Here is a 27,090-nt window from a genome sequence, read left to right as displayed (position 1 = left end):
ACTGACATTTTCCTGTCTCTCACCCAGGCGTCTACCATTTACCACCCCCATGAGACTACAATCATTGGACATTAATAAAGGCCCCAGTCATCGCACTCAAAAGAAAGAACAAAAAGAAGAGAAACAAAGAAGAGAAACAGAAAAAGGAAAGCAAGGGGCAATACAAAGAAAGACCAGTGAAATAAAATAGGGGGAAGTAAAGACACCCAGTTCTTGGTAACACACCCTCCAACGCAGGTCGGGAAGGCAGGATGGTCAAAAGCAGCAGCGAAAGGCAGTATTTCATAGTCCATCTTGGAACCATTGTGTCCTCTTTTTTGCAGAATCTCTAAAAAGAGGCTGGCCAGGCTCAGGAGAGAACACTTCCCAAGAGAAGCGCTCTTGATTTGAGTGCCCCAAACAGAATTGAATGAGGTTACTGAACTCTGGTGGATGCTGCTCTCCTCCAATCAGAGGACTGTTCAAAATCAAGACCATTCAAAGGTACATTTCAAAGGTTCATTTTGTGGCTTGAAGAAATATTTGACCTGTTGCCAGTTACAACAAAATAGGGTTGACAAAGGCCAGAGTCTGAGGTAAAGGTAAAGTAAAGGTACCTCTGTTAGGTCCAGTCGCAGACACCTTGGGAGTTGCACGCTCATCTCACTCTATAGGCCGAGGGAGCCGGTGTTTGTTCGCAGACAGCTTCCATGTCATGTGGCTAGCATGACTAGCTGCTTTTGGTGAAACCAGAGCAGCACACGGATACGCCGTTTACCCTCCCGCTGGAGCTGTGCCTATTTATCTATTTGCACTTTGACGTGATTTCGAACTGCTAGGTTGGCAGGAGCAGGGACTGAACAACGGGAGCTCACCTCGTCACAGGGATTTGAACCGCTGACCTTCTGATTGGCAAGCCCTAGGCTCTGTGGTGTAGACCACAGCGCCACCCGCATCCCTAGAGCCTGAGGTACATGAGGCAAAGGATCAGAAACAGTACATGAAATATGGTCTGAAATGAAAATAAATAGGAGTCCTGTTCTTTCTTTCAGAACAAAGTTACAGCAACAATTTTACTCACATCCACTTGATGTGCGGTCATGCACACGTTCATCACTGCTGACCTGGAGGTGGCCCAAAAATGGGGAGGAATGGGGTCAGGGCAGGACAAGCTTATGTGCGCGGGGGTCAGGAACGGAACCCCTGCACAAAATGGTCCCACCTGCATAACAAGATTACTGAAACTACATGCAGCCTCCAATAGCAAAAATAACAAAGGAGCTTCACGGTTTCACCTTGGTCCTAGAAACCCCCCTCCCATGATGTTTCTCAGTGTCCCTCTCCTGCAGCAGCTTCTTCTAAGGCTTCCAAAGACAAGGGGTGGGATAGCAGGGAAAATCCCTCTCATGGTATTAGCATGACATCAAAGCAGAAGCAAAAGAAGCAAGAACACTTCTAAGGTTGGGAGAGAAATATAATTCAGTTCACATTTGCAGGAGGAATCTGCCTGATTTACACTTTCCATACCAATGTGCTAACTGAAACACAGTCATCCTTCAGATTTGCACTTCTCCCCGGGTCCTTCACAAGCAATCTCAGGCTCCTTTGTCTAGCCTCTCATTGCTCCACCCTCTTCATTCCTCTTGGTGTTGTGTGAGACCAGGGGGAAGGGGAGCTGGTCGGAGCAGGAGAGAGAGACTCCCTGGACTCTTCAGCAGCCGGCCTCATCTCTGCCTCTTGGCCCGATCCTCTCCAGCCTCTTCTTCTGCCTCTGAATCAGGACTGCTCTGTTTCTCAGCCTCTTCCTGCTCACTAAATCCTGATACCTCTTCAGTTTCCATCAACTCCTCCTCCCAGTCTGCTCTCTCTTCTCCCTCTGACCACTCATCATTGTCCCACCCCCAACCCCCTGGCTCTCAGTCTGGGGGATCCCTTGGGGGTTCCCCAGCTGGTGCCTCTCACCACTCCTCTGTATCCAGCCAACCCATGACACTGCCTTTGTATCTTGCTATGCAGCTCAGAAGCGCAAGGTTGTGTATCTTGTCCTCCCCTCTTTTTATCTTTGCGACAGCCCTGTGAGGCAGACTAGGCTAAGTTTATAAATGTACATAAGCATATATGTATGGATTGATTGATTGATTGATTGGGAGGGTGGATGCAGGGCCCCCAATCCAGTGTTGGCATCACTGGAACTTCAGAGTGGAAGAAGGGAAATTTGAGAGAAACTAAAATGGACAGATGCACCCATCCCTATACAGTTTTAAGACCATGTTCCCTGTTTTCCAGCCCAAGAGTAGAAGCAGAGTGGGAGGCATGCAAGATAGTTTTATCTTGCCTAGCTAAAGACAGCTGGGACTCTGCTGCCCGGTGGTTTCTGGAAAACTGTCAATATCCATTCAACTTCTTCTGCAACAGAGTTCAAGGCTAGCAGCTTCAGCTCCTGAAAATCAACATTATTCAACTGCAGCAATATTGATTCAAGGCCTAAAGATTTAATCTAATCTGGCAGCCTTGGGAACAGCCTGATGGACCTGTTTACAAGTTATGAACAAACTCCAGCTGTGCAAAAGAGAGAGAGTGTTCACTTTTATCAGATGTACGAAGTGAGATTCTTGGTTGGCAGCTTTGTTCCACATGGCCATAAAAGGGGAGGAATGGCAGTTGAATGGCAGTAGGAGACAAGCAATACAATCTCAAAAACCAATTGCCTACAGTAACCTCCTTCAACCAAGCTGACTGGGGCTCCTGGGGTTGTAGTTCAACATCTGGATGACACCCAATAAGGAGAATCTGGTCCACAGCCAAGCTCAGTTGTAGAACCAACCCTTGCCTCACCTGTTGGGTAGAATCACCATTTTGCTCATTCTAAATGTGTTTTTTCCACCACAGAATGACATGGCTGGTTTTCTCTCATATATATTCTACCCAGAAACAAATCCCATGGGCCATGCTGTGGTTTCATGCATTATATCTCTGTTACGGTATACTTATACAGAAATCCAGAGGGGTTCTTCCAAACTCCCTCCACCTGGGAAGGTTTTATTGACGCAACCAGGCATTGTGTATGGGCAAATTGCACACAAAAATATGCACAGTAGGTTAAATTTGAAGGAAAATGTTGATCAATTGTCTAGAGTACTTTTTAAAAAACCACAGAAACTGAAGTGAGGGACTAAACTGGACTGGGAAAATAGTCTGGAATAAATGAGAAAATGAGAGAAACTGAAATTGACATATGTGTCCCTCTCTACCTGATAGGCAAGCACGATGTGCTGTTTTTCTCTTCATGGACTTTTCTGTTTACTGTACAAGCGCTGTTTACTGTACAATGTTGCCAGCATACGCCTTGTGGGTTTCTTACAACTCATCTGCTAGCACCACTCAAACTCTTTCCAATAATAAAGACAGGTTTTTCTCGCTCTCTGTGGGACAAAGATAAGGGCCCCATGGAAACATGCCATTTTCTTGGCAGGTTTTATTTCCTTCCATCTGCTGCTCTTTGCCCCCAAAGGTACTGACAGAACACAGTACCACATGGGGTAGTGGTTTGTGTCAGGCTAAGACCTGAGAGACTCTGGCATGAGGTTTACTAGGTGACCTTTGGCCAGGCACTGCTTCTGAGTCTGACCCACCTCACAGGGTTGTTGTGGAGCAGGGAGAACCACGTACGCCACCTTGAGCCCCTTCAAGAAAAAGGTGAGGTATAAATGCAGTAAATTAATAAATGAAGGGATGCGGGTGGCGCTGTGGGTTAAACCACAGAGCCTAGGACTTGCTGCTCTGGTTCTCCAGAAGCGGCTTAGTCATGCTGGCCACATGACCCGGAAGCTGTATGCCGGCTCCCTCGGCCAGTAAAGCGAGATGAGCGCCGCAACCCCAGAGTCAGTCATGACTGGACCTAATGGTCAGGGGTCCCTTTACCTAAATTAATAAATGCATCAATGTGCACTGTGCTATTATTAGCCTTTTATTATGGTGTGAAGGCACAGGAGACAATCACTTTGAAGTTGCTAAGCAGGTCTAGGTTTGGAAACTGCCTGGACATGTGACTACCTGAGAATCACAGGGTTCCATGACAGAAGACAGGTGGGACAAGTGAATATCTTCAACAGGAAGGGCCACAGCACACAGAAGGTCTTGGGTTCAACCCCCCAAGATTGTATGCTGTCTAAATTATTTCTCCTGGGTACACAACCACTTTGTAAAAGTAAGGGTTATGACTGTTTAAATAAATAAAATAGGTAAGAAAAATCAAGGAATCCGTTTCCCCATCTTGTAACAGATGACACACCCAGCCACATAGAGTTGCAAGTTCTACTGTTTATTTGGGATTTCAGCCTATAGATGAGTAGCAGGTGAGTTTAGCAGTCATGGAAGGAGTTGACATCCCTCTGGGTGCAGGTTCTTCTAGACAGCCAGCCAGGGTTCCTCCTTGTTAGCACTCACGAACAATAATTTGTGGTGTTGATCTACAAAGGTAGGGGCTCTTGGTTTCACAATTTCTGCTGTCCCATGCAATGTAATCTATGCGGAAAGAAAAATAAGGCAGCTGAGATACCAGGGTGATTTGTGGGTTGCAGGATGTATGCTCTGCTTGGGATGCAACCTCCCAGGGTTGTTTATTTTATGCATTACATGTTTATAGCTACCCATCCACAAACATTCCTTGGACAACATACTGCAAGATATTAAACATGCAATATAGGTTATTAAAACTAATAATTAAAATATTAACTGTCTTCTGTCTTATTAGAAAAGTGTTGTTCACTCCACGGCCTTTTAAGGCTCGTTCACACATTCATGTGGGATGACCACAGCCTTAAATATTTTTTTTCTTTGGAAATAATATATACTGTATATTCCACCTCTGTATGAATTATCCAGGTTCACTTACAACACACAAGAAACAACACACACAATGAACAAAAACATATAAGGGTTTTCTGTCTAATAAAATAAAGTCAAGAGAGATAACGGTATGAAATTCACTTGGGAGCAATCCTCCTCAAAGCTTGCCAAGGGGGAAACTGTCTTCAGTGCCCATCTGAAGCAATAGAACAGTACTATGCAGGTCTTTTTTCCTATATGGAAAATGCATATGTCTGAAACAGCTGTCACAGATCAAAACCATGGTCAGAATTTCTGTATCCATCACCATAAACACAATGTTTGACCTGGAGGAAGTTCACCGATTCAGCTCCTGAGATTTCAAATGCTAAGCATGAGTGGCTGACTCAGCCCCTTTTTTCATCTTCACTGAGGGCTCCTCCAGAATGGGGGTTTTGCATGGGTGTGTTCTGCAACATATCACTGATGCATGAGCAGTGCATTTATAGTGGACCATCCATGCGTCATTTTGCTTTATTAGTTGTTCTGCAATACGCCCCTGGTGTTGTTGCATCATTGCCATTTGGAGGGGCCACTCTTGCACCACAGGGCAACAAAGGCAAGACAACAATAACCTGGGACATTTGAAGTATACAAAGCTGCAGGACATGCGCTGATTGGAAACCAAGCAGGATATCTGCCCCAAAACATTTCAGGCACAAAGAGTACTGAAAGCAAGTTTTCGTCAGACTGCCCTGTGCCATCACAAGCAGAAATAACCATGAATGTACTGTCTAGAAAGGCTGTCTGGAAAAGTCATAAGTATTGCCTGAAGCACCACAGAAACCTGCCAAACTGGCTAAACTGCAGGCTGCAGCAAGAATAAGAAACCACAGACAATGGGCTTACGTGCACTTACCTTTTGAGCTGTGCTTTCCAGGCACAACTCTGTGTCCAAGCACTCTTTTCCCTGCCCTGGAGCATTCCCCACAAAAACCCGCTCTTTAAAGCTGAAGCACACCAAATGGCAATTGGATTTTCTGCGGAGTGCTGTTTGCTCCAATTCAGCAGTTCAGACACACAGCTTAAAATGCAGCCCTGTGTCTGGGAAGCGCAGAGGAAAGGTAAGTACGGATAAGCCCAATGTCCACTCTTCAGCACTACTTCTAAGTTTTGAGAAGAGTTATTAACTGTTTACAGTTTTGCAAGCACATGATTACATGCTTAGGAGAAAGGCTAAAAGCAAAGCTGTAGATGTGATATGCAAAATGCAATCCTCTGTGCAACTGAGAATTTTGGGTTTTGATTTAAACTTTTGCATTTTGAGAATTGCCAAATTTCTAGCCTCCTTGGCTGGAGGTGAATGCACAGACATACACAAGTGGCAGCACGGGATATTTAAGGTGACACAGTGGCAGCATATTAAAAATGTGATTATGACTACCTGTGCTAGCCACCTGGTTGACGTATATGCCACCTTTCCTGGCAGGCAAAAGTCTTTAAGCCCATCAGGATTACCACTGGTTTGAGCTACAAAGCTGGCAGATTTGGGAAGTCAGGCCTCTACTGAACAGTTGCTAAGTGGAGTGGTGGTGGTACCTCACTTGCCGAAAGCATTTTCTCTGGAATCCTCTTCCCCCTTTGTTCTTGCTCTGACAACCTAGCAAGCACATGCCTGGAACCCTGGCTGGGGTGGATGTGGCAGAGGGAAGAGGCTGCAACAGAAGAGGACTGTCTGGGTGTGCCAGCCACTTTCTTGCTACAAACTGCATCCTTCCCACCTCTGACCCAAGCAGTGCTTTGCAGCTGTTTAGAGGAAAGACCCATAAATCTCAGCTCTCAAAGTGTTAGAGCTGGAAGGTACACAAAAGCAGCCGTATTTTGCTCTTCTCCTTCCTGAATCCCTGTGTCCCCATCTGCCAAAGCACCTGCACACTTACTTGTGCCGTGGAGCAATAGCGCACAATGTTCATTCTTTCTCTGTGTGTCATCCAGCCATGCATATAAGTTAAACTTGGTGGAATCAGTCCAACACCATACATTATCCTGCAGGTGGAAGGCAGGAAATGTGGTTACTAGGGGAATCAACCATGTGGAATACTTTGGAGAATGCTCGTGGAATGGCGCAGAAACTTACCAAGGTTGCAGTCCTAGACCAGTCTGCCTGGGAATAAAATTGTGGTTGGGAATCTGTACCCCCCCCAAAAAAATATGTTTTTGGACTACATTCCCACCATCTCTGGCTATTAGCCGTGCTTTCAGAAGCTTAGGAGTTGCAGTTCAGCAGCATTTGGGAGGTCAAAGATTTCCCACAACTGTGGTATGACTTCATTGAGTTTACGGCTAAGTAGGAGGTCCGCAATGTGATATGCCTTGGTTGGGAGCCAATAAGCAACTTGGTCTTTTTCTTCAGATTCTGGATAGTTTTGATGCAGGACATTGCATTCCCATCCTATCAGCTGATGGGCAGTGGGACTGCACCATGCTCAAGGCTTTCAAACACCACCACCTTCAAATCTCTGCATTTCTGCTTCAAATCTCTGTGAAGGTTTGATGGAGAAGCACAGGTGCAGGATTCAACGGCCCTTTGTAAACATCCCTGTGTGCTGTGTTTACAAAGGGCTCTTCGAAAGCCCCACAGTTTGCTTTGAAGTCCTGCTCACTGGGGTTCCCAGGGGAAGCGTCACCTGACATCACTATGAGGTGAGGTGATTGGCAGGTTGCCCACCTGCCATCTTTGTCCTGAGAGGAGTGGGGAAGATAAAGATCTGACCCCCTCCAGCCAGAAACGTTCCCCCTGCCCCGCCCCACTCTGCTGTAAAGGGCAGATATGTTTTGGAGGCCTGTGCTCTTCATTTTCCATAGGGGTTGCCAACACAACACCAGCAGGCACCAGTGTTTCCACCAGAAGTGTGAGAGCCAAAGGATAATTTATATATTGGCCCAAGAGGTGTGAATTTGATCAGTTCACTTAAAAATGTAGATCAAACCAAATTCTCCTCCCTGCTGACCTATGAAGTTCATATGGAATGTTTGATTTGTAGCTTTTCTTTCTGGAGCCCACACGCTTCCGCCTCAGCGCTCTGCTCCCAGGACTTCCCACAGCTACTTGTAGCAGAGTGTACGCAGCGTAGAAACTGTTGCTGTGTGTGTGCGTGTAATAAATCAGGCTTAACGCACGGTGCCTTCCTTATCTTCCAAAAGTCTTTATTCGTGTAGAAAAACAACTCAGAACTCTCCCGGTGACAGAGCACTCATTTTGCCCGTCTCTCCTCCAGTAACGGAACAACACTGAGACACAGGAAAACACTCCCCTCAGTATACTAAACCACGCCTCAGAATGTGAGACGTCACTCAGAACTTCTTAACCCTGTAAGTTCTGATTCTCTCCACAGTTCATTCAGTGATAAGAAATTTATGGCATATACAGTGGTACCTCAGGTTACATGCGCTTCAGGTTACATACGCTTCAGGTTACAGACTCCGCTAACCCAGAAATATTACCTCGGGTTAATAACTTTGCTTCAGGATGAGAACAGAAATCGTGCTCCGGCAGGGCAGCAGCAGCGGGAGGCCCCATTAGCTAAAGTGGTGCTTCAGGTTAAGAATAGACCGCCGGAACGAATTAAGTATTTAACCCGAGGTACCACTGTATTGTTGGACTCCAACACTCATCATCCCGAGCACTGGACATGCTGGCTGGGGTTAATGGGTGCCATGGACTGGTTGGATGCAGAGGAAGAATAAGGGGAACCAGCTGCGGAAGCTCCAAGGGAAGAAGGCTCAGAGACAGGGGATTGGTGGTGGGACAATGATGAGTGGTCAGAGGGAGAAGGAGGAGGAGGAGGTGTCAGAAGCTGAAGAGGTAACAGGGTTTAGTGATCAGGGAGAGTTTGTGGCAGAGAGAAGTCCAGAAGCTGCAGCAGAAACAGAAGCAGGAGAGGAGTGAGGCCAAGAGGCAGAGATGAGTCAGGCTGGTGAAGAAGCATGGGTGTCTCCCATGTCTGCAAAGGCAGACACCCAGCCGCAGTCTCAGATTGCTTGGGGAAAACCTGGGAGAGGAGGAGGGTTGGGCACCTGTGGGAAGCCTCCATTCTTCGCAACTGCCTCATAACAACAAGTTGTACCGAATAAGAGTTGTAGTGCTCATTAGCCAGGCACTCCTGAGCAGATCCCACTTCTTCAAATAAAGAGTTAAGTTCACTTAGTCTGTGTGCTTTTGTACAGTATATTGAAAAATTGCACAGCGCTAAAACAGACCATAAAATTTGTTATATTACCATGCAAAAATGACAAAAAATTAGTTGGGGGGCCGCGAGGGATGGGGCCACGGACCCCCTAATTGGGAACCACTGTTCTAGATGTTTTGGACTACAATTCCCAGTGCATTTCCCCTTATTTTCCTTATTGCAAAAATTCTGATGTGCCAGGGTGGAGGAGCAGGGGGCTTTTTTTGTTCAAGGGTTCCAAGTCAGTGTTAATTACAAAACCTGAATTCACCTGTATGTGATTGAAACCCACCTGAAAACAGGAAAGGCCTGAGGGGTTCTTTGTGTAGCCATGTGCCAAGGATGTGGCTTTTGCATGTTTGCTTGAGCACAACTTGTAACAGTGAAGAAGAAGCTGTAGTTTACAAATAAAGGAATGAATGAAGCTTTCTGCGAAAATAACTTGGAAGACCTCATGGTAGGAAAACAATGGTGGAGATCTTAATAAATCAAAAGACGCCATCTTGGAACTACATTAATACCTGCCATTAAGGGGCTAGGAAGCTGCTTCTCATCCACAAAGCAGTAGGACTGGGGGCCAGGACTGTTTATAGAACAGTGTATAGGATGGAGATGCTGTACTTTCCTCCCTTCCAAGCTGGTTTTATCTACTTATTATGACAAATATACACAGACTGTAAAAACAAACAGGGAAGGAACTAGAAGTAGTTATGGGGGCAGGAAAGGCTAAGTATTCCCTTTCTCCTGCCATTTCTCTGCTTCAAATTCCACGGCCTGTTCCAGCGCTTTGCAAGTAGTAACTGAGCTATCCAGCCCCATATTTCTAAAGAGTAGTCAGGGGACAGTCTTCTATATAATTGTTTTTCTATATAGGTGACTGTGTATATAAATTAATCAGACAAAGTGGGTGTGTGGTTACTTGATACACATTTGAAAACCTTCCCCTTTATTAGGATATCCCTGTCTTTTCCTCCCTGCACATGCCCCAGGTGAACGAAGAAGGATGTGGTGATTGCAGTCTTGGTATATGGCCAAGTGTAGATTGAATCCCCATTGCCAGAACCACCTACATTTCTTTTTAAATGGACACACTGTGAGGTAATGCAGAATCAATCTGCAACGAGCTTTTATTTTCAGAATGAAACCAGTTTCTGAATAAGTGCTTTTGAGGAGCAAAAAAAGGGGGGCACTAGACCTAGACTGAGTGTGGGCTACGTAGAAAACACAAATATGAAGTCTCCATTGATTCTAGAATAAAATGTGTGTACGTTGTCTTGGTCAGATTCTTGAATCCCCACTCAAAACATTTTCAACTGAACTGGATAAACAATAACCCATCTCCCGTGGGTTCCCAGATGGATTTTATTGGAGTGCAAAGATACTATTCATCCTATTTCTAATTTCATCAGCACTCTTCACAACTTTGTCCTGAATGACATGATGTTTGCTCATATAATTATTCCACAGAGCTTATTTTTGGGAATTTTATTTAACTTTAGCCTGCAGTGGGCTTAGAGACTGTAGCCTGCACAGCAGCAATGCTCTTTGTCACTCTTTCATCTCCCTTTGTTGCATCCCTAAGTACTTCAAGTTTAGATTGTCTGATCTTTGGCGCTAGGAACAGCTTTGCTTCTCATTTGTATGTTTCTGGTTTTTGTGACTCAGACTATCCAGTACACTGAGGCCAGCAACAGTGCACATATTTTAATAATGGTCACAAAAATGAAAATAGCAAAGCTCGCTGCATCTCAAATATCTCCTGGAGCACCCTTATTAAAGCCACATGGTCTTTATAGACGTTTTAAGAATCCACAGCTTTCTTTCGCAAACGCACAATAAGTTTCTAGCCCCTAGTACAGTTATAGATATGTCTTTCTTATATACACAACAGCTTGCCATGAGTAAATAAATCTTGTTTTCAAATTTGATTATTCATAGGGCTGTTTTATTTAAAATTTATGATTTACTTCAACAATTTTCAGTACGAAAGAATTTTCATACGGCAGTCAACAATCCTACAATGTGAATAATTACAGGCAATGTGAATAATGACACCAGCTGAACTTCCACATCTCAGGTGGTGCTTTCCCTCCTTCCCTTTTCGTCTATTCTTTTGCAAAGGAGGAAGACAAAAGATCTCCTGCATATCTTAATAATGCCCATATCCTCCTTGGGTGTTAGTCCTTAGGTAATACCAGCACATTCCCCGTAATCTTGTACGATAACATTTTCCAGTCAAAGATGTTTCCTCTAGGAAACTGGTGGACCTGGAACACATCTTGAATGTCTTGAGATTTCAGTACATAATCCCACATGTAGAGATCCGTTATTTCCCCCACAAAACGCCGTTTCTGCTGTTCGGATGTATTTTGTGCACTCTGATCCCATCCAAGCATTGCAGTGCCCCCCGACTGAACAATATGCCCTACGTTGTGCACTTTTCGGACGCTCCTTTTCCCATTCATCCAAAAGGCGGTGAGGCCAAACTCAGCTTCCCAGGTGACACACATATGACTTCCCAAAGTGCTGAGATCAGGGAGGGCAAACATCACACTCTGACCTCCCATGTGTAAGCCAAAGCAGCCCTTTGCCTCACGCAAGATCCTCAGTTCGTCCTTTTGAGAACGGTAGGAGAAGAGAATGACTTTGTGATCGCTCAGATCCTCTACTGAGACCCTCATGCAGAGCGTGAATTCCATGACATTCAGAGGCTGCAGTGGAGATATGACAACATAACTCTCCTTCGATTCATTAAGGAAACTCAGAACTCTGCCCTGCAGACCTAGAAGGGAAAACATCATTAGCACTTCTACAGGAAATCACTGTTCAGCAAAGCAGTGGGGAACTTGTGGCGCTCCATATGCTTCTGAACTACAACTCCCATCATCCTTGGTCATTGGTCAGGCTGGCTGGAGCCGATGGGAGTCATAGTCCAACATACAACTGAGCAACTTACCTAAATCAGTTTCACTGTCTCTCACAGGGCTCCGTCCACCATCATGAACTGCAAAAGAAATGACATATCTGAGCTTCTGACGCTGGTGAGAAAAATATTCACATTAATCACAAGTGTTATGTAACCAAACTTTCACCTTTGGTGGAAGTGAAATAAGGCAAATGGTTATTACAGTCCTTCATGAAATATTGGACTGCTAGGTTTCATTGGACCTCCTCATGTAAAATATTATGTAAAAGACCATATAAGAGTATGCGATCAAAACCAAGTGTTATATATATTATAACTCTAGCTAAAATACTATATGCAAAAGCCTGGATAATTAATCAGAAACATAATAACAGAGACTTAGTAAGAAAGATATCAGAACAGCTAAATGCTGTAAAATTAACAGCTGAGAGAGAGAGGTTCAGAGACGTTATTAGTGTCATTAGTGGGCGGACCCTGGCAACACAATACATAAAGGGTGAGTTGCAAATTTTAAGGCAGGGAATTGATTACATAGCTCTATGAAGTTCTGAAACATATTATGTCAGGGAAAATATAAGAGCAGGTTTCAGTAAAATGAAGATTATGCCTGACAGGAGCTTGATGTTTAAATTTTGTATGGGTTGTATGAACTTAATAAATTATTTGCTTTTTAAAAAAACAACAACCCAAATGTATGTGACGAAACTGTGGGTTGTCATACATCAGGAACGGAAAGAGAGAGGTGAAGTTCCAGCAGAAGAGTAGATGTGGAGGCAGGAGAAGCTTCTACTCCCCATCGACAGACATACTGTTCTCCAGTAGCAGCCAGTGGGACTGTGTTGCTCTCCTGGGGTTGTGTCCAACAAAGTCCTAGTCAGAGTAGACCCTTTGAAATTAAGAAACCTAAGTTAGTCCTGTCTATTGACTTCAACGGTGAATAGGACTAACATAGAATAGAATATTACCCGGCTGTCTTTTCCCTGCCTGTTACCAAGAGGGGAGGCAAGGCAGCAGGCACGTCATGTGTTGCGGGTACAAAATACATGCAGCAGCTAGAGCGTTGGATTGGTTCCATTGCTCCTCTCACACCATGCCAAACTCCCACTGCCTTGCCCACCCTCCAGAAGTTGTAGTGACACACAATGTTGGGAAGATGGAAGAGCAATGCAGCCCCATTGGCAGCTACTGACATTATCTATTCATGGGTCAGCTCTAGAAAAGGCAGGAAGGCCCTCTCTCACCTGAGTTGTGATAATAGGGGTTTTCTAACAATCAGTGATTTGGTTCGCCCACATCGCATGAGCAACATGTTCCTTTGCTGTGCACATCAAATCCACAACAGAGGCCATCTACTCACCCACATGGAGCCATGGGTGTGCGAGAACTTGCACTTCACAGAGTGAGAGGAACTCGTATCTCCCCGGGATTGTAATGGTCACATACTGGCCCTGCATCCCTGCACAGGTGAAGGACATGGTTTCCCCACGCCCCATGCTGTTGATTGTAGCACACCTGCAAAGCAACTAGAGCATTACTCAGCGGCATGAACTCAGAGCACAGTGGAGATATGGCACATGGAAATATGGGAACCCCACCAATATTTAGGCCTAAAGGATCAATGATATCAGCAAGAGACACAGAACATTTTGCTCGATCATTTCTTTGCAGTTAAACTTCCTAAGAGGAGCCTTGCTGGACCAGATCAAAGGCCTATCTACTCTAGCATCCTGTTCTCACAATGGCCAACCAGTTGCCTATGGAAAGCCACAACACAAGCAGAACATGAGTGTAGCAGCACTCCCCTGACCATACTCCCCAACATACTGTCTCTGATGCCGGTTGCAATATACAGCCTTCATTGCTAGTAGCAATTGATGGCCTTATCCTCCATGAATTGATTGAATCCCCTTTCAAAGTCATCTGCAGCAGTGGTCATCACTACATATTGTGATCGAGATGCCATAGCTCAACTATGCAGAAATGTAGACAATTCTACAGCATGTTCTGCAGCAATGTGGTACCTCCCAGCTGTCATTGGACTGTAACTTCTATAGTCTTGATTGCCAATGATGCTTGCCAGGGCTAATGGGAGCTGGAGTCCGTAGTATCTGGAGGGGACTATACTGGATGCCCTTGCTCTAGAATACTTACTCTGTTAATACAACAGGTCTATCTTACTCTGTATGTCATTCATACACATATTATTCATACACACAAGGAAACCATATTCAACACTTTCCTATAGCTGCATTATGCAGGGAGAGACTAGCAGTGATGAGGAAACTGCTGCTTGGGGGTGTTAGGATTCCTAGAATCATAGCTGGAAGGGACCTCAAGTCAACCCACTGCAATGCAGGAATATCAACTAAAGCATCCCTGACAGATGGCCATCCACCTTTGCTTAAAAACCTCCAAGGAAGGAGAGTCCACAACCTCTTGGTTGTTCACCATCTAGATGATGTGTTCACCATTACTAGACTTCTCACCGAAAACCCCCTAGGAAGCTTCCATGCAATGACAGCATCCTCCAGAATATCTTTTGGAAACTACCAATTTCATGGATTACAGTCAACAGGATTAGTCCTCATGATGAGTGAGGCTGAACAATTTATTTTATTACTGATCATATGTCTATCCTGCTTTCCAGCCACAGTCGGCTCTCAAAGTGGCTTACAATTAAAATCTTTACTAAGGTATGATATAATTTGGGATATTGTGTATGTATGGGACACAATCATTGTCCAAGCTTCCAGGCTCGTCCCTCCAAAGGGAGAGGACAGGAGATACAGATCGACTACAAGAGTGGCTGATGCAATAGATGTTAAAACCCAGAAGCAGCCTCTCCATTTATTTAACTGAAAGGGTTAGGATGTTCATGTTTTAGTAGTACATTTTTTTCAGATTGAGCCCTGCCAACATCATCAGTGAGGAACAAATGGTCTTATACTGCAGATTCCAAATCCCCCAAGTCCTCTGGAAACCAACACGACTAACTGACTTCCAGATCTGTCTATTTTTTCAGTTATGTATAATTAACAAACCTGCTAGCGAAAACTACAGCAGATTCACTCTCAGAACATTGCAAACAGCTTGAAAGTCTTGTTTTTTTGATAAAGTGATTGCACATCAGGTGGTATATAAATTGTGTTAAATGCATAAAAACAAACAATAAATAGTAAGCTCCAGTGAAATCTATGGGACTTACTCACAACAAAAATGTTTTTAGGATTGGGTCTAAGGTTCCAATCCTAAGAAAAGTTTATTGGAAGTAGGTTGCACTGAACCCTACAGGACTCACTTCCAAGTAAGATCATATTGCATGTCATCTTTATTGGTTTTCCATCACCATTCATTTGTTAACAGCAGAGAAATACCTGGGATTCATCGTGCCTCCCTTCTGTGGCGAATCTCCAATGAGAATCTCCGCTCCTTTTATCCTTGACTCGCAACAGTCTCCTCTGTTTGTGATCACCACAGCAGATACCTGAAATGCTGAATTCAAATCTACCATCCACCAGGGCTCAAAATCCTTCCTCGTCAGGGTGCAGTCTCCATTAGCATAACTATTGGCCAGTGAACCATCTATGGCCTTTTTTGACTTCCCCTTTTCTTCATACGTGCTCGACTGGGACGACATTTTTCCCACTGCAATGTTAGGATCTGGAGGGGATGTGGAGAAAAAACACATCTATTTACTGCCAAAACAAAAACACAAATAGCACATGGATATCGAACTGAAGTCAGATCAGATAATGGTTCACTTAAAACACCATTCAGTCTTTGACAGTGGCTAACTGGATGCTCTGTGGCAGTTCAGAAAAAAGGGTGAGATGGCAATATCCACACTCTCTCTTGTCCCCAGAATGTGGTACTTAGAAGCATAGAATTGCAGAGCTGGAAGGGACCCCGGAGTCATCTAGTCCAACCCCCTGCAATGCAGGATTCTTTCACCCAACATGGGGTTCCAACCCATGAGATCATGAGTCTTATGCAATTCCAACTTAAAGGATTTATTATCTCTGAATATATTATCTCTCAATATAGAAGATACAAATCTAGCTGTCAATGCTAATAGCCACTTACTTATCTTTGATGCAAGTTGTCTAATCTATCAGTTTATACTAGTGTGCTAGTGGCGTTTCACATGTTAACCATATACAACTGTGTGAAGAGATATTTTGCTGCCTCTCTCACGCACTTGAATCTGATTTTGGTTTTGATGAATGACTCTGAAGGTCTATTCACACAACCATCTGGGTGCACAGTGAACTCAGGAGGAGTCTGTACATCAGACATAGAATCACAGAATTGTCGAGTTTACACAGTAGTAGCCTGCAGTCCAAAAGAGGCTTATTGCATGCACAACCACACACAGCATTTTACTTTCAGCAGACATCAGGAAGCACTGTTTTCCTAGCATTTCCCAAAATCAGGCATCTGCACTTGTCTGCAGCCGCCACCCATGCAAATAGTCATGCAAGACTCCTGGTTTTATAATTTGAGAGTGAATCATTTCCCTCTATTCCTTCTCTTATATTTTGTAGCCAGAAAAAGACACCTCTTACTTCAGCCTCTGGGGAGCAGACAAGATCATATAGTTCTGTCCCCCACCTTCTTGCCCTGTAGTAATCTTTGCGCCTTTTGTGGTTTAAAGCGATGCTTTAATGCCATTTTGTTGAATGAATGTATATCCCACATCAGGACCTTGTGGCGAAGGGCAGGCAACAAATTCCAACAAACAGCAGCAACAGCAAAAATATTATTATTATTACATATGCCATCTCAGGCAAGTGGGATAAGGAAGGGTTTAGGTTGAAATAAGCCACACTCAGGATTTACCTCCAACTGGGATTATTGAAGCATCTGCAATGGCAACATTGCCAGCACTGCCTGGAAAAAAGAACAGCAATTACCAATTCAGGTAGGTAGCTGTGCTGGTCTGACACAGTCAAAATAAATAAATAAATTGTCCAGTAGCACCTTAGAGACCAACTAAGTTTGTTCTGGGTATAAGCTTTCGTGTGCACGCACACTTCTTTAGATACTTCAGGTATCTGAAGAAGTGTGCATGCTCACGAAAGTCATGAAGCATACTCACATATGTTTACATGTATAGCTGTTCATGTTTAAATAATCATCATTTTTATATCATTACGTTGTCACTTGGGCCCTGGCTGTGATTTTGTCTTTGATCACATATATTTGATCACTTATATTTCATGGATTACAGTCAACAGGATCCTCATGATGAGTGAGGCTGAACAATTTATTTTATTACTGATCATATGTCTATCCTGCTTTCCAGCCACAGTGGGCTCTCAAAGTGGCTTACAATTAAAATCTGTACTAAGGTATGATATAATTAGGGGTATTGTGTACATATGGAACACAATTTGTCTTCTTTGGGTCCTGGCAGTACTTTTTAGCCCCAAATATACAAACACAAGTAACCTTGCTGGATCCAGTAAAGTCCACATGTCCCAAACAGTTTAGGGTCAATCTGTCTACCAAAGTACTTAATCAAAACTGTACTTACGTTTGTGTGTTATGAGCCAATGCAAAGCAGCAATAACCAGAAATGCAGAGTTGCGTAACATGTTTGTTATTTTATCCGCTTTTTGGAACACTCTACAGAGTTCTCAGCATCTTTGCTTCAGCATCCGAGGCCTTCTCCATTCCTTTCAGATAAACCACTTTGCTCCTTGTGCTCAGGCTGTTCCTCAAAACTTCGAAATCCAATGTACCCACACAAGCCAGGCTGTCTTATAGCTGGGAAAGCTTTGAGCAGTAGGGCAGTTCTTGGGCACTGCTTTTTATCTGGCAAGATAAAGATATAATGGGTCCGTGGTGTGACTGACTTAACAGGACCAGCCAGAACATAGAAATAGCAGTCAAATTCCAAAAGATGAAACATTATTCATACCTTTCATACACAACAGGTATCCATCTTATGCTGTCGGAATATGATGGGGAGGGGGATAGGAGAAAGTTGTGGTGTACACATAAAACTGAAAACTAGATACCGTAACTAACCATGTCTACTCAGAAGTAGTTCAGGGAAGTTTCTAGTGTATTGTGTTGTATTGTGCTTTTACTAATTTTTGTTGGGAGCCACCTAGAGTGGCTGGGGCAATCCAGTCAGGTGGGCAGCATATAAATAATTATTATTATTATTATTATTATTATTATTATTATTATTATTATTAGACATACTGAATTCAATTACATTTGTTGTCATGATAAAATAGCATTCTACCAAACAATATCATAAATGTAAGTTGTCAATTTACTTAACCTAATACTGTTTATACCAAAAGATTTCAAAATAGCTGCAATTTTTACTCCCATACAGAAATCATGAAAAGGTAGGATCTGGGTAATTCTGCCTGTTAGTTTGTTCCACTTAAATGTTTCAGGCTGTGTACATACAATAACTTTAAAGCACATTCGAAGCACATTTTCCCCTTTTCAAGAATTCTGGACTCTGTAGTTTGTTAAGGGCTGCTGGGAATTGTAACTCTGTGAGGGTTAAACTACAGTGCCCAGAATTCTCTGAGGGAAAGAATGTGATTTGAATGTTCTTTAAAGGTATAGTGCGTACTTACGATTCAAGGCCTAATGTACAGGTAGACCAGGCAGTTGCCTAGGACAGCGCAGCTAAATGGACATCTGCCATGCCAACTATCTCTGGGCACCTCAGAGTGCTCCATGATACTGTTGGGGTTTTTAGACGTCATTTCCAATTTGCATGGGTAAGCCCTTGTCCCATTCTGCCTAAGGTGGCAAAATCATGGATTTCCAGTTTGTAGCCCAGTCTATCAATGTAGTCTGCACTGGGAAAATTTGAATTATCTATGAAGGCTTTATGCATAGCCTGGAGGGGCAGAAGCTGGTGGTGCAGAAGGAGACCCTACAGCAAAAAGCTGTAGAAACCACCATCCTTCAGCTCTGGAAGCTTGCAATTTCCCCTACTGAAAGTTCCTAATTCATTACAGTATTTTATAATGTCTGGGGTAACTAGAGCTCTCAAAAATCATTGCACCACAGAAAGGAGATCAAGGGCAGAAACAAACTACATTGGACTACATTTTCAAACATGGGACATATTTTCAAAAACATGACTACGGGATGGAAAAATTCAGCCAATTTGTGCTTCTTCTTTTTTTAAAGGTTGGTGACTATGGCTGCTTCTATGGGCTTGTCCAGGTCAAACACCAGCTGATGCCTGGCCTGGTTTTATAGGTTCACCCCACAGCACTGCAAAAAAAGGAAGGAATTTGGGTGTGCAAAATCCCCCCCCCCCAAATATCTCAGTCTCCCTAGATACTCTTGCCTAAAGGCTGACAGAAGCCTCCAGCCAGCTCCACTAATGAGACAAGGAAGAGACAGGTGTGTGGCTTAGCTCATTGGCAAAGGACAGCCTTTGAAGCAGAATCAGGTGCAGGCACCTGTTGTGTAGGGACATCTTGGTCATTCCTGCACTCTGCTTGTGGCATGTGGTTATCAAGATCAGCAGCAAATCGCATTCTGTAGGCATGGCTTAACAAAGAATGTTTCATTAGTGAGGCAAGGGAAGAGATGGTAGATGGGCTTTCAACTTGGTTGGTCTCCATAAATATTGAGAGGAGAGCTTCCCTCCCCCCCCCACTCCACTTCAGCTCCTTTATTTCAGATTGCTGCCCCGTTGCATTCTGAAGTACCAAAGCAGGGCTCAGATGTTCCCTTTGCAAAAAGAAAAAAAAGATGTTCCCTTTGCTCTGTGATCAAAGGAGGCAACACCACATTTATTTAATTTCTTGGGCACTAACTGTCTAAGGAGAGCTGAGCTACATCATATGAGCACTAGATGTTAATCACAAAATTCTTTATTTTTATGGATCATTAGGAAAGGTTAACTGATCGGGAAGCATGAATAGAATTTTTTTCAGCTTGCAAGCGACTGGCAGTTTTCCTTAGCCCTCCATTTCTAATCCCAGGTGGCTGTTATCTCTGTTCTGACTCCACACAATGTTCCTAAGCATAAAGTGCCAACATCCAAACACTTGCCTGATGCAGCAGGTGATTCCTGAGTGAAGTATAATATACAGGTGGCACTTCCTAAATGTCTCATAATCTTAAATTGTGCATCAGTTCCCTTTTAATGCTGAAGATATTGGGACGCTCTGAGTGTTTCAAATGTTTACAAATTGTTAGCTTTGATAACAAAATGTGTGTGCTTCTCCAAAGTATCCAGCAAAACGCAAGCCATCCATCATTTGACCTGCAACACAGACTGCCCACCTAGGTTCTAGAGTGCATTTAAGATTATTCCTGACAGCTTGATACTAGCAAGGATGCACTAACAGCTTGGTGACTGTGGGGTGAGGAGAGAAGCATATTGCATCAGGACTTTTGCAAGGCTGCTTTGATGTTTTCTGACACATCCCACCAAATGATACCCTCGGCCACTCACCCAGCTTATAAATTTACTTATAAGGGTGTGATAATGCAGGGAAATATATCAAACTTCTGGCCTGGTTAACACTATTCATACATGCACGCACACACAAACTGCAGTTACAAGGTACAAAAATGAGAAGACATTGAAACAGGCCTTAATTTCAGTTATGGATCACAGTTTCAGTGTCATGCAGAGGCCTGGAACCTGAAGCTACTAAATGCCTCCAAGGTGTCAACTGTAGGCAACATGGTGCCCTCCTGATGTTGTTGGACTATAACTCCCAGACGCCCCAGCCAGCATGACCAATGGCCAGGGATGGTGGAAGTTGTAGTTCGGCAACATCTGGAGGGCACCACATTGGCTAGCCCAGTTGTAGAATGCACCCTTTACTTATCAGAACCCACTTTAGAATTGAGGGCCCCTCCCTGGCAAGATGCCCTCTGGTGGGACCCTCAGTGGTTATCCCCTGGCAGCAGAGCCACAGCAGGCGTGACCATTTTTATTTCCCAGAATGCCTAGGAGTAACACTACTTCCGAAGCACTGCGGGGGAATCAAATAGTGGGTGCTGGCAGCTGCCTATGGCCTGTTGCTTATCACAGGGTAATCACAACATATCCCCCGTATTGCAGCTTCCCAACTGTTTTTATTGTCTTTTGCTGTTATTATTGCACACCACCCTGGGATCCATCTAGATATCCCTAAAACTAGCACTTTGGTATATTTATAGAAAATAAAGCATGCTGTGTTTTTTAATAAATAAAAAAGAACATGGTTGCAAAGGTGAAAAGTGGTATTTTCATTTATAAAGACGCCATATGAGTACTTCTGGATCTGAACAGAGATCTGAACAAAACCCAAAAGAGGGGAAAGTGCCATGTAAGAGAACTGAGTGGATTTTTTATTTTATTTTTTGCTGTGAGAACCACAAGAAACCACACACTCATTCATACTCAGAAGGACAACAGCTAGCTTTGAGCTAACCAAGCCGCCAAGTGCAATTCCAGAAATATGCAGTGTCATATACATGCTTATAAATACAAAATTCATTACAGTATTCAAGTGCAAGTCTTCATGTAGCTAAAACAGCAGTGCACACACACACACACACAAAGCACCAGTGGGCTCAAGTAAACCTGAACACTTGTAGAAGTACAAAAATTTATAAGAACCAGAAAAGCTCGGTGGGCACAGTGGTTACTGCCAAGAGCAGATGGCCAGCAGGGAAGCCAACTTGGAGGCTTCCTTTTCGCTGCAGCTCCGACTCAGCACAGCCATCACATCTTCTCATCCGTGCCAACATGACTGTGTCTTGAGGTTCTTTCCGCATCAGCTGTAAGAGAGCGTTATTTATTCAGAAAGAAAGAGCATTTAGTTTTGTTTCAGGCATTACTAAGCATACACAAAGCAGAGTACGAAGGTGGTTTTTGGTTTTATTTCGAAGAACTGGAGGAAGCTGCAGCAGTAAAATGAAAGATCAAGCAGAAATTCTCTCGGATTCGGACGGAGTAGGAAAGCAGTCGGGAGCGGAAAGGGCCTCGCTCAAACTTCCCGCCTTACACGCCTCCTAAAAGATGGTTGCAGCAACCGAAGAGGGCAGAGCGCGGGCTTTTCTGGTTTGAAGCTTAACGTCTCAAGCTTCCCGCCAATCAGACAGGAAAAAACCACCAAGACTTTCCCAGACCTATGGAAGGCTTAGGACGAAACTAAACACTTAAAAACGACCCATACAGCGAGTTGTAGAGGCGGAGATAAGAAAAACGGGAATCAGTTCCTTGTGCGAAGACATAGGGCAATACCCAATTTAAAGGAAACTTTTCAATATAAAAATGAACTCAGTGCTTTGTCTACGTGATATGAACTAAACTTACTATTTTCACGCATGCCTAAAAGTACCAGCAAAGGCTCCGCAGCTCCTTCGACTTAAATGTGCTCCCCTTTCCCATCGCAAAAGCACTTTGTATTAACTTACAAATTGGGGTAGAGGGGAAGGGAAGAGAATCTCAAGCTCTTCTCCGGATGCGGTGTGGTGGCTCTGAAAAGAGCCTTTGGGTTGGTGAGGCGGGGCGAGCGCGAGGGGCGCCTAAGCCCTCTCTCCGCGGATGCGCCGCGCCAGCTGGATGTCCTTGGGCATGATGGTCACCCTCTTGGCGTGGATGGCGCACAGGTTGGTGTCCTCGAAGAGCCCCACCAGGTACGCCTCGCTCGCCTCCTGCAGCGCCATCACGGCCGAGCTCTGGAAGCGCAGGTCCGTCTTGAAGTCCTGCGCGATCTCGCGCACCAGGCGCTGGAAAGGCAGCTTGCGGATCAGCAGCTCCGTCGACTTCTGGTAGCGGCGGATCTCGCGCAGCGCCACGGTGCCCGGCCGGTAGCGGTGAGGCTTCTTCACGCCGCCCGTGGCCGGCGCGCTCTTGCGAGCCGCTTTGGTGGCCAGCTGCTTGCGAGGCGCCTTGCCGCCCGTCGACTTCCGAGCCGTCTGCTTCGTCCGAGCCATCTTCGTAGATGCAGAAAAGAACTAAAAGCTGAGCGCAGAAGGCAACATTTATACACTAGTTCTGCCCTCTGATTGGCTATTGCTAGATGAACAACTCTCGCCATTGGATACAGTCGACGTGTTGATTGGTTGGAATTACAAAACCTCAAGCTCATTCGACAGTTTGAAAAGGCGCGCATTGATGTTTAAAAATCGTCAGCATCTCGCTTTTTAAATTTTCCCCTCCGTTTTGCATTGCGTAGGCGCCAGGGGCGGAGGAATGCCAAGCTACGTGTAAACCTAAGGGTCGTATAGTGTCTCGTTCACATAAATCACCCTTTTAATTTTCTTTAAAGTAGAAAATATGCGTCCATGTTTATCAAGCTGCCTCACAAAAACCACATCGCTTAGGAATTGTTTGTGTGCGCCTATGTGTAACCCTGTTTATGTAATAAAATATCCTCATTCGGGACCGTATTTTCCGAAGGTGTTCTGCAATCCCAGTAATCCTACCCATTTCACGAACATTTAATAAGTGAATTCTAAAAAAATAACTTGGAGACTGCATGGATACTAATCATTAGGAACTTCGAAGCGCTGGCCACTTTTGTTGTGCAACCGCACGTCTACAAACCGTATATAGGAGCTGGCTACAGCTCACCAATAACTGCAAAGCGCGGGTAATTCAAATTACCCAACTGTTATTACTAGAAAATTGCTTCACAATTCGGTTTTCTGCAACCATCAGTCATTCTTTCTGTGCATATAAAACTACGATTTCATCTGGGACACAAACGAAGTAAAATTTATTCACCGCAGGAGAATCATATGAAAGGAGCTCTAGGGTATCTCTGTTCGATCATTTGTTTATTGGTCATTTAGCTTTTAACTACTGCATATAGTGGGGGAGATGTCTTATATTTAAACTGCATTGAACTTTTTAAATATATATATATGCTTTTCACATTTATACATTTCACCAACTTCACAATTTTTTAAACATTTCAAAACTTGACTTCCTTCTCCCCTTTCTGCGGCTCCTTAAATTGAACTGTAATATCTTCTGCATATCAAAATTAATTTAATTTGCTCATTTACTCATCTACTTTAAATATATATACTCTTATAAAACTGCAGGTTATTACTAAACTGCATTAAAACTTTTAGTAGGGGACAGAAGTGTCGTAGAGCTCTCTTAATGAAAAAATAGGTGGCTCTTAAAAGAGCCGTTAGGTTGCAGTGAGTGGCGGTAATTTACTTGGAGCTGGTATACTTGGTGACAGCCTTCGTGCCCTCGGAGACAGCGTGTTTAGCCAGCTCCCCGGGCAGCAAGAGCCGGACAGCCGTTTGAATCTCTCTCGAGGTGACAGTGGAGCGCTTGTTATAGTGCGCTAAGCGGGTGGCTTCCCCAGCGATGCGCTCAAAAACATCATTCACGAAGGAGTTCATGATGCTCATGGCTTTGGAGGAAATGCCAGTGTCCGGGTGAACTTGCTTCAGAACTTTGTAGACATAGATAGAATAACTCTCTTTCCTAACTTTCTTCCGCTTCTTATCGCCTTTCTTATGAGTCTTCGTCACAGCTTTCTTGGATCCCTTTTTGGAAGCCGGCACTGACTTCGCTGGCTCCGGCATCTCTGCCGTTTCGTGCGCTCTGCAGTCACCGCGGGCTCAGGAGCGCTGCTGTTTTTTATATTGGCGATATGCAAATGAAAGACTTGTATTCTTCATTTCCTATTGGCTGAGAACTCGCAAAGAGTTACAAGCGTTCAGGTTTCGTTCATGATTGGCCAGCCAGATGCCGAGTGTCCATTGGCTGGTTTTGAAGCAATTTCTCGGTTTGAGCAAATCACAACTCACACCGACTTTGACGGGGAAATGAAAGACCTGCCGTTCGACCTGACATAAGCGATCGTTCATTCACAAAAAAACTATTTTAAAAGTTTGAAAGTCGCCCGCTTTTAAATTGTCTTAAATTCTTTAAAGTAAATACACCGAATTCAATGGGGCTGAGCAGAAGCTGGCATTGATTGACAGTGTGAAGGTGCTCCATCTAGTATTTAATTGCCGTGAATCTTAGGACCCTTTAAGAACTAGCCAGCAAATTTTGACAACCGAGACAATCTAACCCTGGACACGTGGTACAATGTATCTTAGTTTTTGACAGCTGTTTCCCACAGGCATAGGGCTGTTTTAATACGTTGTAAATCCGAGTCCTAAACATATTGACTCAGAATTAAACTGCTTTATGTTTAAATGGGACTTACTTTCAGGAAAACCGAAACCCAGTTCTATGTATTTTGGCGCAGAAATAAATCCCACTAGCGACACCGTGTGCTCCTAACAATGCATAAAATTTATAAAAATTCTCACCGAAGAGGAATTCATTCACACAAATACAACCCCCCCCCAAAAAAAACACACCACCTGTAAGTTGGATAACCAAGTAGCGCGGCTTCTCCCCCATCTTTCCGCAACAATACTTTCAAGCTGATTTTATTCAAGGGCTCAAAGTTCAAGTTTTTAAAATTAACTTTTTAGAAATTAACTTTTCTGGGATGAAAGCGTCTCCCTCCTCTTCTTTCACTTCCGTGCCCGCCTAACTAGATCCACTCTTCTCAAGAAGCTACAGGATTCCAGACTGGCACACCAACCAACCCAGAGCAAGCTGGCATCCCGCTATAGAGGCCGATCTAATGACCCCATTTCCAGAAATTCAGGCTAATAATTCTGCGCGGTCCCAGGAGCAAGACCCACCGTGCAGTGACTGAAATTCTGACCAAACATGTGCAAGATATACTGTGGCAAGCGTGTATTTATGTGTGTGTATCTATATATTGCAATAGTATATATACATTTGTGACAAGCTCTTTTTAGGAGGAGGTGGGTGGCTCTTAAAAGAGCCGTTGGGGTTTTTTAGGAGCGCGCGGGGCACGTCTACTTCTTCTTGGGCGCCGCCTTCTTAGCCTTGGCCGCTTTGGGCTTGGCTGCCTTCGGCTTGGCTGTCTTGGGCTTCACCGCCTTGGCTTTGGCCGGGCTCTTGGCGACCCTCTTGGGCTTGACGGGCTTGGCCGCTTTCTTGGGGCTCTTGGCCGCCTTCTTAGCCGCCGGCTTCTTGGGCTTCTTAGGGCTTTTCTTGGCCGCCGCGGCTTTCTTGGGCTTCTTGACACCGCCGGCCGCGGCTTTCTTGGCGGCGGGCTTCTTGGCTTTGACGGCAGCCGCCTTCTTCTTGGGCGCCTTCTCCTTCCCCTCGCCGGCCTTCTTGCCGATCTTGAAGGACCCCGAGGCGCCGATGCCCTTGGTGTGTACCAGAGTGCCTTTGTTCACCAGGCTCTTCAGACCCAGCTTGATGCGGCTGTTGTTCTTCTCCACGTCGTAGCCTCCGGCCGCCAGGGACTTCTTCAGCGCCGCCAGAGACACCCCTTTGCGCTCCTTGGACGCCGCCACCGCCTTGGTGATCAGCTCGGTGACGCTGGGGCCCGAAGCCTTGCGCGCCTTGGCGCCGCCACTAGCCTTCTTCGCCTTCTTGGCCGGAGCCTTGGAGGCCACGACAGGAGCAGCAGCGCTAACGGCAACCGCGGGCGCCGTTTCGGACATGATGGCGAGGAGAGAGATGCGCGATACACACAACACAAAAAGATTCCCGACAGAAGAAAAGTGAGCTCAAGTAGGTCAGCCGCTGTTTATTTATAGAGAGGAGCTGCCTCGCGATTGGTCCGCTGCAGGGCCCGCCCCTCTGCCAGGCAGACAGGAACTCTTTCGAGCGCCCAGTTTGTGTTTCTTTCGAGTTAATAAAGTGCGATTTTTACACCATACCGACCACCAAATAATCAAATATATCAACCAGGGCGAAGAGGGAAGGGTGCTTCGCATTCGTTGCTTTTTTGAAACCGCAAAAGTAAAGGCAACGTTTGGAAAAGGGCTCTTAAGGCTCGGCTGCAGGAGCTGGGGAGACCTCCCAAGAGCGAAACTTTTGTTTTTCTTTGTAAATTAAAGCAATGTAAGCCCCCAAAACACCCGAAAAACTGTGCGGGTCACATCTTCAGACAGTAAGGTCTATCACAGGACGTGGTGTGAGTTTTTAAAGCTAGTCTCCTCGTTGCAGGTGGACTTCAAGTAAACGGAGGTAACACAAGACTACACAAAATAGATTCACCATTGCTAATCGGCCAAGCCCTTACCAGCTCGCCTGTTCTATAGAAAAGGTGCTAAATATTG

The 27,090-nt window shown here is 44.6% G+C and overlaps 4 protein-coding genes and 1 long non-coding RNA gene across 5 annotated transcripts in view; all 5 read right to left on the bottom strand.

The window, feature by feature from the left end:
* The window catches only part of LOC128422492 (uncharacterized), a 66,228-nt gene extending 48,483 nt beyond the window's left edge, over positions 1 to 17,745 (bottom strand). Inside the window, exons 1-6 of the mRNA XM_053406576.1 lie at positions 17,498 to 17,745; positions 16,801 to 16,851; positions 15,336 to 15,621; positions 13,319 to 13,473; positions 11,992 to 12,039; positions 11,221 to 11,817 (exon numbers count right to left, since the gene is read on the bottom strand). Of these exons, the coding sequence (XP_053262551.1) occupies positions 11,221 to 11,817; positions 11,992 to 12,039; positions 13,319 to 13,473; positions 15,336 to 15,621; positions 16,801 to 16,851; positions 17,498 to 17,558 (1,198 nt within the window). The 5' untranslated portion in view covers positions 17,559 to 17,745. The remainder of the gene's footprint in view (positions 1 to 11,220; positions 11,818 to 11,991; positions 12,040 to 13,318; positions 13,474 to 15,335; positions 15,622 to 16,800; positions 16,852 to 17,497) is intronic.
* LOC128422808 (uncharacterized) lies at positions 4,280 to 6,848 on the bottom strand. The gene is made up of 2 exons (XR_008332597.1): positions 6,747 to 6,848; positions 4,280 to 4,503 (listed from the first exon to the last, which is right to left on the bottom strand). It is a non-coding gene; the product is annotated as an uncharacterized LOC128422808 (long non-coding RNA).
* Positions 17,746 to 22,358: 4,613 nt separating the features above from the next.
* Positions 22,359 to 23,254, bottom strand: LOC128422802 (histone H3). The gene has a single exon (XM_053407318.1). The coding sequence runs from the start codon at positions 22,891 to 22,893 to the stop codon at positions 22,483 to 22,485; it is 411 nt and encodes a 136-aa protein (XP_053263293.1). The 5' UTR covers positions 22,894 to 23,254; the 3' UTR covers positions 22,359 to 22,482.
* Positions 23,255 to 24,035: 781 nt separating this feature from the next.
* Positions 24,036 to 25,234, bottom strand: LOC128422803 (histone H2B 7-like). The gene has a single exon (XM_053407319.1). The coding sequence runs from the start codon at positions 24,505 to 24,507 to the stop codon at positions 24,127 to 24,129; it is 381 nt and encodes a 126-aa protein (XP_053263294.1). The 5' UTR covers positions 24,508 to 25,234; the 3' UTR covers positions 24,036 to 24,126.
* Positions 25,235 to 25,703: 469 nt separating this feature from the next.
* LOC128422799 (histone H1.01-like) lies at positions 25,704 to 26,512 on the bottom strand. The gene has a single exon (XM_053407314.1). The coding sequence runs from the start codon at positions 26,467 to 26,469 to the stop codon at positions 25,810 to 25,812; it is 660 nt and encodes a 219-aa protein (XP_053263289.1). The 5' UTR covers positions 26,470 to 26,512; the 3' UTR covers positions 25,704 to 25,809.
* Between the last annotated feature and the right edge of the window lie 578 nt (positions 26,513 to 27,090).

Source organism: Podarcis raffonei, chromosome 10, assembly GCF_027172205.1.
Source record: "Podarcis raffonei isolate rPodRaf1 chromosome 10, rPodRaf1.pri, whole genome shotgun sequence".
NCBI classification, from domain to species: Eukaryota; Metazoa; Chordata; class Lepidosauria; order Squamata; family Lacertidae; genus Podarcis; species Podarcis raffonei.
The sequence above is the reverse complement of the archived record's forward strand: the minus strand, read 5'-3'. Positions and strand labels throughout refer to the sequence as shown.